This window comes from Chinchilla lanigera, unplaced genomic scaffold, assembly GCF_000276665.1.
Source record: "Chinchilla lanigera isolate Chin_1 unplaced genomic scaffold, ChiLan1.0 scaffold00009, whole genome shotgun sequence".
Classification (NCBI taxonomy): domain Eukaryota; kingdom Metazoa; phylum Chordata; class Mammalia; order Rodentia; family Chinchillidae; genus Chinchilla; species Chinchilla lanigera.
Genome location: NW_004955410.1, coordinates 15825390 through 15836272, shown reverse-complemented (window position 1 = coordinate 15836272; position 10883 = coordinate 15825390). Strand labels below are relative to the sequence as shown.

The window sequence follows — 10883 nt, the reverse complement described above, 5'->3', positions numbered from 1 at the left end:
ATTCCTTTGAGTAGATTGAAGATACTCTGAGTATGTAATGCTTTTATCATTTGTATAACATTCCTATTCAAATAGCATTAGTCATTATAGAAAAAAAGAACTTTAGCTTTTGTGGTTTTCTTGCATTCAAGTGGTGAGATGATAAAGATTTATAATTTAAGATCAGTTAAAATTTAAACTTTTAACCTTTGGTTTTTCTTTTTTTTTTTGTTTGTTTTTGTTTTTGTTTTTCTCCGGTACTGGGAACTGAACTCACGACCTTGCACTTGTCAGGCAGGCGCTTTTGCCGCTGAGCTAAATCCCCAGCCCCTAAACTTTTAACCTTAATAGTGTTGCTTAGTACATTCTGCAGGTTCTGTGGCACACACAAAAGGAAGAAGACCCAGATCATAAAGTATTTAAAACTGCTAATAATCATTAAGAATAGTAGAACAGAAGTGATGCATTTGTCATTGCTTACTAGAGTCAGATGTCGAAGAGTGCAAGAGATTTGTCCGCGTGCTAGAGATCCAAAGAATCCAACCAAGGGCGTGGATCCCAAGGCAATGTCCTGTAGGAGTCCAGCTAAGGGCGTACAGCCCACAGCAATGTCCTGTACACCAGGAGGCGGAAGAATCTGCGATGGAAGCCTGAAGGATCTGCGCCGGAAAGTGCAAGAGCTGGTCCCTGTGTGGTAGGCTGAAAGGCCATGCTCATAGCAGAAAAAGTCCTGGAAAGAACTAGGAGACAACAGCTAGGGGCAAAGGTCAAGGCCAGAGTTCCCAGCTGCAGTGTCTATGCCAAGGGCCAGCAGACCATGCTCTAGGCGAGGACCAGAACTCCTCCCAAGAGAACAACAGCCATCACTGGGGAAGACCAGAGCTCAGAAGAGAACGGCGGACACTGCTCTGAGGGAAATCAGCATAAGATCCTGCCCTCCTGCTCTCCTTTTATACCCTACTCCAGAAGCATGCTAACGCAGCCAAGCTGGGCATGCCCACCCAAGCTGACCATCAATTAATCATCCACCACAAGTGCTTTAGTAGTTGTTATATTAATGGACAGCATCGTATATCAGCAAAGGTACCAGATGTCTTGGGAAGAGAGTTCTGTTGTGGGCCGTGGTAAAGGTAAATCAGATTATGAACCAGTGGTATTGTTGTAAAAACAAATTGGTTTTGTAGAACCAGTTTTTTTCTCCTTGTGTCATGTAACCCAAATCAGTGTTGATCCTGGTCTCAAGAAAGTCTCTGCAGTGATGCGTCTTCTGCCAGCTGCTTTACTTTAAGCATTTGCCTGTAGCTGTTTTTTGCGTTAAGGTGGGAAGACATTGCCCGGGCTGACCCACACCTTTTGACTACTCCTCGGGTAGCAGTTACTGCTACCTCATGCCCCCTCAGCCTGGCCATCTGCATGACACCGGCTGCTGCTTAAATTGTCACCGGAACAAACCCCCAAAGCTCCAGGGAATCATAAAGTGAATGGGTTAGGCTTATGTCCCCCTTGGTACACAAGACATCCCCCTTTCTCCTGCATTTAGGAGATTGATCTTTATGTTTACATCCTCCCATGAGCCCTGTCTCATGACCTTGATTTATTTTAATTTTATTACTGTTTTTAGTTTGTTTTAATGAAACTCTGCACTGAAACAAACCATAACTTGAAATAGTTTTTAAATCCTTGTCTCAGGAACCCATATATTCAGCTCTTCCTTGAATATTGTTGGTTTCTTATTCTGCAGGTTCTAGAATTCCACATGACTAAAATTTAACTTTTTACCTGGTCTCCCCGAAGAGCATCATTTCTCATACTTGCTATCAGTTAATGACTTCATCATCTGTGTGCTTGTCTGTGCCTGAAATGGTGAGATCATCTTATCCCTTCTCTTCTTGCCCTTGTATCTCAGGGGTTGCCATCGCTTGTTCATCTTCTTCCAAAATGACTTTTTAAACCTGTCCTCTGTCTTTGCTCCTCCTCCCTCTCTAGGTGGTACTGGGTACTGAACCCAGGAACTTTACCCCAAACTACATCCCCAGCCCATATTTTATGTTGGGACAGAGTCACTAAGTTGCTCAGGCTGAGCTTGAACTTGTGATCCTCCTGGCTCCGCCTCCCAGAGTGCTGGGATTACAGGCATGTGTCACCACATCTGGCTGCCGCTGTTCTTTTAAATCTCTTATCATTATATCAATTTGACTTGCAGATTTACTGCCTGCTACTATAGCAGCTTCCTCTGTAATCTCACTGTCTTCCATGCCTCATTTAACCCATTTTCCACACTCCCATTAAAATGAACTTGTTCAGTTGTGATTCTCATCCTCAGCTGCTTCAAGTCCTGCAGTGGGTCACTGTCACTTGCTAGCTGAGATCGAGCCTCTGTCAAAAGAATCCCCACCTCTCCCTATCCTTACGTGTCCCCTTTCCTCAGTTTGCATTACTCTCTGACTATTTGCCTTTGCCTAACCATGCCTTGCAGTGTTTTGTTTCCTCCCTTTGCTGTTTCCTGATCATGCCCTGTTGGACATTTGCTAGGTAGGTATCTCTTTTCCCAGGAATTGTTTCCTGTTACCTACCACTGAATTGGCTACCCTGTATCTGTGCTCCCTTCAGAATGTGAGACGTGAAGCAGTTTTCCTTAAATTTTCCAACAAGACACAGACTTGAGATGCAGTTAAATTATTCTAACTGTAGAGCGCTAACTTTTAATGATGACACCGTGCCCTTCCCTCATTAAGCTGAGAGCCCCCTGAAGGCAAGGATCTTCTTTAATTAATAGTTGCTTGAGTCAGTGCTCGAGTGAGAAGCTGAGCAAAGGCATGAATGTTCGGAATGTATTTAGCCTGTATCACCAGAGAGAACTCATTGTCCGAATAAAAGTATTGAGCCAGCATCCATGCAATGGTAAAAGTTTGCTGTGTGTCAGGCAGCAGGTAGTCGTGTGGGCGCCCAGAATAGCCAGTGCTGCCGAAGGTACTCAAGGTACGTTTGAAATGCCAGGCACGTTCACTGCTCTGGGGGAGGCACATTTTGTGGAGGAGTGAAGAATGAGAGGAGTTGCGAAGCTATCCTAATGATATCATTCATCAATATTTCTCTTTTTTGTTGTTTTTTAAATGTTTCAGCTGGGTACTTTCATGTGAACTCATTGAGGAAGTGGTACCAGTGAATCACACTCATGGGGCCAATCAAAGGAGGCAGAGATCCTGCTTCCATCCAAGGGCTATGAATGTATGAGACGGATCCTTGGACCATTAATTCAGTCACAGTGTGGGCACCCATGAAGTGTAGGGCACTGCGAGAGATGCTTGAGGGCGCAGGGATAAAGGGAGGCACCTTCCCTGTCTCCAGAAAGGCATGTCTCCCCTCAGCCAGTGTCGGGGGAGCTCAGAAGCCCTATATTGCTCTTTTGGTGGCCTTATACTGCTGGATGCGTAAGGCAGGAGTCATAATTATATGCATTTGCAGTGTGTCCGAAACTCCACCAAGCAGTTGATGTGGTTTCTTTTGTTTAATTTTGACAAAAGACTTGGGGAGTAGATGATATTACCTCTGTCTTACAGAGGAAGAAACTAAGGCTTAGAGAGATGAAACTACTTGCCCACATTGACATATATGGAAACGATTCATGCACAAAACCATTGCGCTCTTCATTGTCATGGTACAGCACCTGGCTAGCTGACCCAAAGCAATCTAGGCGAAGGTTACTGTCAAGGTCATTACAAGGTGCTCTAGCATTGATCTTTTTAAGGAACCAACCGGAGATTCAGGCACTATTCTCATTTTATAGTTAAAGAAAGTAACCCAGAAGAACTGTGCCTGGACCAGAATCTCTCTCTTATTGTTAGCAGAGAAGAAAAGCTGTGAACATAGCAGTCCATTCTTTGCATAACTCCCTGGTAGCAAGTAAACAAACCTGAATAGTTGAATTAAGTAGGAGCAAAGACATTTGGAGTTGGTTATATTTCTCTTCAGTACGTTTTTCCTTTCCTTTATTGAGTGGGACATGCATAATATTTTTGGCTTTGTGTATAATTACATACCTGCCTTGAGATGAGTCTCAGCGCAGTGATTAATGGGCTGAGATTGGAGGTAGTTGCACTGCAGCCTGAGTGCTTCAGTCCTTCACCAGAAATGCTAATGATTAAAGTGCTAGTGGCAGCACGCAGCCAGAGTTCATGCTGATAGGTGTCTGCTGCAGTTTTCCTGGGCAGTAACGCAGCGAGCGTTTAAGAGTTCCCCAGGGATTTAAGTGGTAGCCTTTGAAGGCGTATTTTGTACATCCGTCCTGCTCTGGGGAGTTTTCCCGTTCCCCACAGGCGCTGGAAGCAAGTCAAAGCTATCAATTCCAGAAGAGCTGGCAGGAAACTTGTTCCTGCCTGTTTCCTACAAGTAATGCTGTTTTAAAACAGGCAGCAGTCCCAGTACTTCAGGGTGTCATTTATACCTTTTTTTTTTTTTTTTTTTTTTTTTCTCCGGTACCGGGAACCGAACTCACGACCTTGCGCTTGCCAGGCAGGCGCTTTTGCCACTGAGCTAAATCCCCAGCCCCTATACCTTTGTTTTTGTTTTTTTCCTTTTAACCCTCTGTTTATCACCCAGTAAAAATATAAGAGACTTATTTTATATCTCACTATATTTTCCAAAACCTTCGAGACCTGGATGAAGTCAGATCTTCTCTGGGAACATTGCATGGACTACCTCATCCCCTTGCTCCTGTCTCTTGACTGTCCCAGGACGCCTTTAACTGCTGTGGCCAAGCATTCGGGAAGAAGCGGACCCAGACACCCTTCTGACCTGCAGGTCGTTGGCAGTGGGGGTTGTTTGGTACTGTGGCACCCTCTAGTTTGGATCTAGGCATAGAAATCTTTTTTCCTCTGAGTGAATGTGATTATTCTTCCTAATTATAAATACAATAATTTTCAGTGTATAACAATTTTAAAAGAGGTAAAAAGAGAGGAATATGAAATCATGTGTGAATTCACTGCCTGGAGATAATCAGTTTATTAGCATCCTCTTGAGAGACCGAACCTATTAATTTCATGTACATATTTGAGGGAGGAAAGGGGGAGGTAGGAGGCCTTATTAAGGAGTTGTTGACGTGCATATGGAGGGGAAAACCCCATAATAGACCTTCTGCAAGCTGGAGAACCAGTGTGGCTCAGTCCAGGTCTGAAGGCCTCAGAACCAGGGAAGCTGATGGTGTAACTTTCAGTTCAAGACTGAAGGTCTAAGAGCATGGGAGGAGGTGCTGTCTACTGGGGCAAGGAATCCACAGGCCAGAGAACCCGGAGTTACGATGTCTAAGGCCAGAAGAAGGGATGGGGTGGGTGCCCCAGCTCCAGAGGGTAGGGGGAGAATCTGCATGTGTGAACAGGAACAAAATCAACTTTCTTTTCTGTTTTTGTTCTGTCTGAATCCACAACCCATTAGGCAGTGCCCACCTACACTCGCTGAGCGTGACTCTTCCCTCAGAGTCCATGGATTCAAATGTTAGTCTCTTCCAGACACACTGTCATCGATATACCCAGAAAAAAATGGTTCACTAGCTGCATGAGCATCCCTTAACTCACTCAGTGAAGTTGACACCTAAAATTAACAATCCAAACCGGAGTCAGCATGTTGGGGGATTTACTTTTAGTTTCAGTTGTGTGAGTCAGTGTGTGTGTGTTTGTTACAGCTTTGGACAGAAGTTCCAGTCTGGACACCTGATGTTCTCTCATGTGGTAAGGTAGCGGCTGTCCCTTACTGTTTTGATCCTTGGACAGATGTCCCTGATATTATATCATGTGGTGACTGATGTCAGTAATTCTGTCTTCCATGGATAGTATTTGTTTTATCTTAGGATAGCTTATCTGGTAATTTTAGGAAAAAAACTATCAGGACAGATGTATACAGATATTCTCTCCAGATAGGATCATGGAGATGAACTAGTGTTGACGTAGACCTGCTGTTGGGATAAAGAAGAAAATCTGTATTAGTTTTTTGGATTAAGAGAACCCCCAAAGGAAACAGAGGCTGTTTTGTGTCCCTGCAGACTCTAGGACAGATGGGGAAGTAGTGAGCAGTGAGGAACCGGCTTAAGGAAGTTTTGCTCCACTGGCTGGGATCCTTGGCAGTTTGAAAGCTTTTCTTTTCTAGAGGATACTGATATCTGCCAGAGTTCTTCGATGCTGACAATACATCCACCCAAGCTGACTTAAGTGGGATTTATTACGGGATATTAGCTGGCTTATAGGCTCTTTGAAAGGACACAAAAACATGCTCACAGCTCAATTTCTATGAACATTTCCTAGAACCACCCCCACAGGATTAGCCTGACAAGGGAGCTGTTGCCACCGCCAGCCCCAGAACCACATTGCGTCTGCTGTGAGCCACAAAGCTGGAGCACATCTGCCTGCAAACCCACGTCGCTGCTGTCACCTGTGTCAGCAAAGTGGCTGCCCAAGGCCAGTCAGATTTTCTCAGTTTTTTCCCAACCTCAAATTCACATTTGCTGGATGGGATCTGGGCTCACAAGGCAGTGCTCTAGCTGTTTTATAATTTTGCCAGGGGAGAGCTGTCACATGGGAGCATATCTTAAAAGGGGGGATGGTAGAGCACTTCGGTCATATGACATTTGTGGATTCCTCAAATCTTTTTCTTTCTTTTCTGTAGAAAGCTCCCTTCTTTGACTACTGTTAGCCATGGCTTTCATATCGGGATAGTCTTTTCTGGTTTGATTGGTCAGAATGGAAGGTATTGTAGATATCTTGCGCAGTGTGGTTTATTTTAATCTGTAGAATTCTCTGTGCTTTGTAGGTTTTTTGTTTGTTTTGTCCTAGGGTTTGAACCCCAGGGTCTTTTCACTGAGCTACATCCCCAGCCCTTTTTAATTTTTTTTTATTTTTTATTTTGAGACAGGGTCTCACTAAATCCCTGAGCTGCCTAGGCTGGTTTTGAACTTGTGATCCTCCTGTCTCAGCCTTCTGGAGTGCTGGGATTACAGGTGTATGCCACCACTTCCAACTGCTTTGTGTCAGTTAGATGGATTGTGTGTTAGTTTTTTGTTTATAAGTTCTCATTTTTAGGGGAACAATGTGTTGAAGCATAGCCATGGCTGAGTATTCACATGAGGTAAAGGTCGTGAAAGCTACTGTATTATCAAGAAGGACACATGAAAAATCATAGACCATATACTTCTACCTGTGCATTCACTTACAAGTCAGTTTGTTTATAGTGCACCCTCCACTACTATTCATTACTGTTTTGGTGCTGGAAATAAGAGCAGAGATGAATATACATTAGCACATCTTAATGGTCAATACAGTATAATCATCAAGAGGTGCAATTGAAAGTGATAACTAAATACATTAATGTTGGCAACTGCTTTCACTTTGGAGTACAGATTTAATACATAAACTTTTTTTTTGTATTTTTGAGACAGGGTCTCACTTTGCAGTTCAGGCTGGCTTTCACCTTACTTTGTAGCCCAGGCTGGCCTTGAACTCACACCAATCCTCCTGCCTCAGCCTCCCGAGTGCTGAGATCACAGGTGTGCATCTCTATGCCTGATTAATTGGCAATATTTTTACCATTTTACAAAATCATCCCTTTAGACTTTTTATATTTTCCCCATTTCCATGACCTTCCTTATGTTCTCTTTTGAAACCTGCTTTGCTTAACACAAAGTGAATTTTATAGAGAATGGTGGATGTTCGTTGTGCTTTTCTTTCAATTCATTAGGTCTCAGACTTCTAAGAATGTAAAGATGGCAGCAGAGGAGGTGGTGGTCGTAATCATCAGTGTTGTGGCTAGGACACGGTACATAGTAGTGTTGAATACTATGACTCAGTTACAATTTACCAACTCACCGAATGAATGGACAAACGAATGAATGAAAAACATACTTTGGAGTCAGACTTGGGTTCAGGTTCCTCTTCCGCTACTACCTAGCTGTGTTATGACTGTCTCCCTGTGTCCTCATCTGCGTATTGTATAATTGTGCCTACTGCACAGGGCTGTTCTGAAGGTGAAATATGGGCTTGCTGCTGCCCTGGCTTCAGTGGAAGGACTCGGTACACATTTCCATCACCACCACCACCATCACTTCATTCCCTCTGGGAGTTACCCGGGGAAGATTACTGCAGCAAAGACACTGGGAGTTTCTCCAAGCAGAACTTACTGACATTAAAAAAATGTACACCTCTTTTAATGGGGAGCGTTATTAACATCTTCCCACAAAATTGTTCACAAAATAGAATTCAGGAAAGCTACGAATCAGTTATAATTCTTTTTAAAGGAAACATTCAATGACTTTTTTTAAAGACTTCTTTTTTTTTTTTTTTTTAAGTGACCAGGTTAGCTTATAAAGCACATGCCAGGTGTCCTTATGGGTGCTTGTTCCTTACTGGATGAATGACCGGATGGTCGAAAGCAGGTGACTGGGCCTCAGGCTCAGTCCCCTTGAAGGAGCAAGCCCTTCATGGCTTCCTGTTCCTGGCGCTGTATGGGGCTGCCCTGTGAACCAAAGCCTGGCACCCTGGGACGAGCTTTTCGGTGTGGTCCACTCTCCTTCTGGCTGCGTGAGTTCGGGGGGCTGCCTGGTAAGGTGCTCACCGCTGCAGTGCTGGGCAGGCCGGCAGGACCGGGTGCAGCTGTGTGACGGAGTTGTGCAGTGGTTGCTTCTGTGCGTTGGGCTGTAGCCTCGAATTCATCCAAAGTGGTTGATACTGGAAATGCTGATTTCTGGACATGTGATCATCACTTTGTGGGAAAGATACAGAAGGGAAGGAGTGGACAGTAGTTTTTAACTCTTTTTTTTTTAGATTGGGAAGCACTCATTTGTCTGAATTAGAGGAACATAGCGAAAATGGGGTGAAGTAGGACATTAAGGATTGACAGTGATCTCAAATAACTATCAAATATATCTCACTTTTTCTTCTGTTTTTCTTGTGGTAAAATACATATAACATAAAATTTAGCACCTGTGCCTTTTTTATGTGCATCGTTCAGTGGTATTAAATGTGAACATCTCCACCATCCATCTACAACTCTTTTCATCTTGTAAAACTAAAATTCTGTACCCATTTAACAACTCCACACTCCCCCTACCCTCAGCCCTTGGCAATTACCAGTCAACCTCCCGACTCTAAGATCTTTGACTATTCTAAATGTATTATACAAGTGAGATCATGCTCTATTTCACATTTTGTGGCTGGCTTATTTCACCTAAGAGAATGACCCCAGGACCATCCGTATGTCAGAATTTTCTTCCTTTTTTATGCTAAATAATATTCCATTCTTTGTATGTAGTGCATTTTATTTATTCATTCATTTGTTGATGGCTACCTAGGTTGTTTCCATATTTTAGTTATTGTGAGTAATACTACTGTGAACATGAACATAGAGATACCTGTTTAAAGACCTTGCTTTAAGTTCTTTGGGCCCACACCCAGAAGTAGGATTGCTGGATCATACATATTTTAATTTTTGAGGAAGCACTATACCCTTTTCCAAAGTCATACCCCTAATGGGTATGAGATGGTGTCTGATGATGACTGGCTTAGTTACTTTTCTCATTGGTGAGGCAAAATACCCACACCCACAATTAAATAAGGAGAGATTTATTTCAGCTCACAGTTTGTAGAGGTCTCTGGTCAATTGGCTGCCTGTAGAAGGGCATGGCAGAGGAAAAACAGTCCATGTTGGGGCAGGCAGGACACAGCAAGCAGATAGCCTGCCTTTACCTTTTATGCCCGCAAGCCTACAAACTATGTGTTCTGTCTTCAGTAAATCCATTCAAATACACCCAGAATCATGCTAACCCAATTAGGGGACTAACTCAGTTATCATGCCCTTAATCCAGTATCACATACCCATGGTCCAGCCACTCCCAGAAGCCCCACCTATGAGCCTATGAGGTTTTGGGGAATACAACCATACAAACCGTATCAGTGACTCATTATGGTATTGATTTGTTTCCTTAAACTGATGAATTCAACCATTTTGACCTTTGTATGGCTTAAAAATCAAGGACCAAGAGATGGAGTGGTAGAGGGTGAGGAGGAAAGGGATAAAAAAGAATTAAAATGTTATTTACATGTAACAGCTTCCCACAAAAAAGAATTAAGGTGTGTTATGCACATGCGCTAACTCCCCATCATGAATGTAATCATTATGTACCGCAGATGTATACAGTATAATACAAATTTTAAAATGAAGAAACCACATCCATTTTTTTTCTGTATCAAACCAACTCTTCATAGGAGTTGGCTGCCCTTTATGGAGTGTGATTTCTCCCTGCCTAGCCATCTAAGTGTGTCACAAGGATTTGTATCAAGTTTGTGCAGTTCTTGAAAGGGGTGATCCCTCTGTCCAACTTAGATATTACCGTCTTTCCATTATACTAAGGTTTTCTAAGATTTTCTCTTAAATATTGCCTAAAATATTGGCTTGTAAGTATATTATCTTTCTTCTTTTTCTTCTTCTTTTTTCCCCCAGACAAGCTCTTTGTATGTAGCGCAGTCTGGTCTTGAACTCCTGAATGCTGGGATTACAGGTGTGCCACCACACCCAGCCCCTTTCTTCTTGCTCTGAGTTGATACAGACTTTAAGGACAGAAGTTATGAGCAGCTAGCTTTGCACAGTGGAAATGGGTATTAGCGCATGCAATCTGGAAAGGGATGTCTCCCGAAGTTTGAGACAAAGCTATTGGAAAGTGTCTCTGTGCCTATCAATCCTCACATTCCAAGGCTTTCATCTTTTTTTCTTTTGACATATTTACCTAAGATCTTAAATTGACATTTATATTAATCTAGAGATTATTGTATTCATCGCTTCTCAGCCTTCTGGCTAAGATCAAGTGTATTGTATTAGTCAACTATCCTATAAATTAGTCAACTATCCTATGAATTTACTGGAGTTTT

At 42.9% G+C, this 10883-nt stretch overlaps 1 protein-coding gene across 1 annotated transcript in view; it reads left to right on the top strand.

The window, feature by feature from the left end:
• Nucleotides 1-890: 890 nt before the first annotated feature.
• Dock4 (dedicator of cytokinesis 4) overlaps nucleotides 891-10883 on the top strand; it is a gene marked incomplete in the record, with an annotated part of 287342 nt that continues 277349 nt past the window's right edge. Inside the window, 1 exon segment of the mRNA XM_013510564.1 lies at nucleotides 891-1109. Coding sequence (XP_013366018.1) covers nucleotides 1037-1109 — 73 coding nt within the window.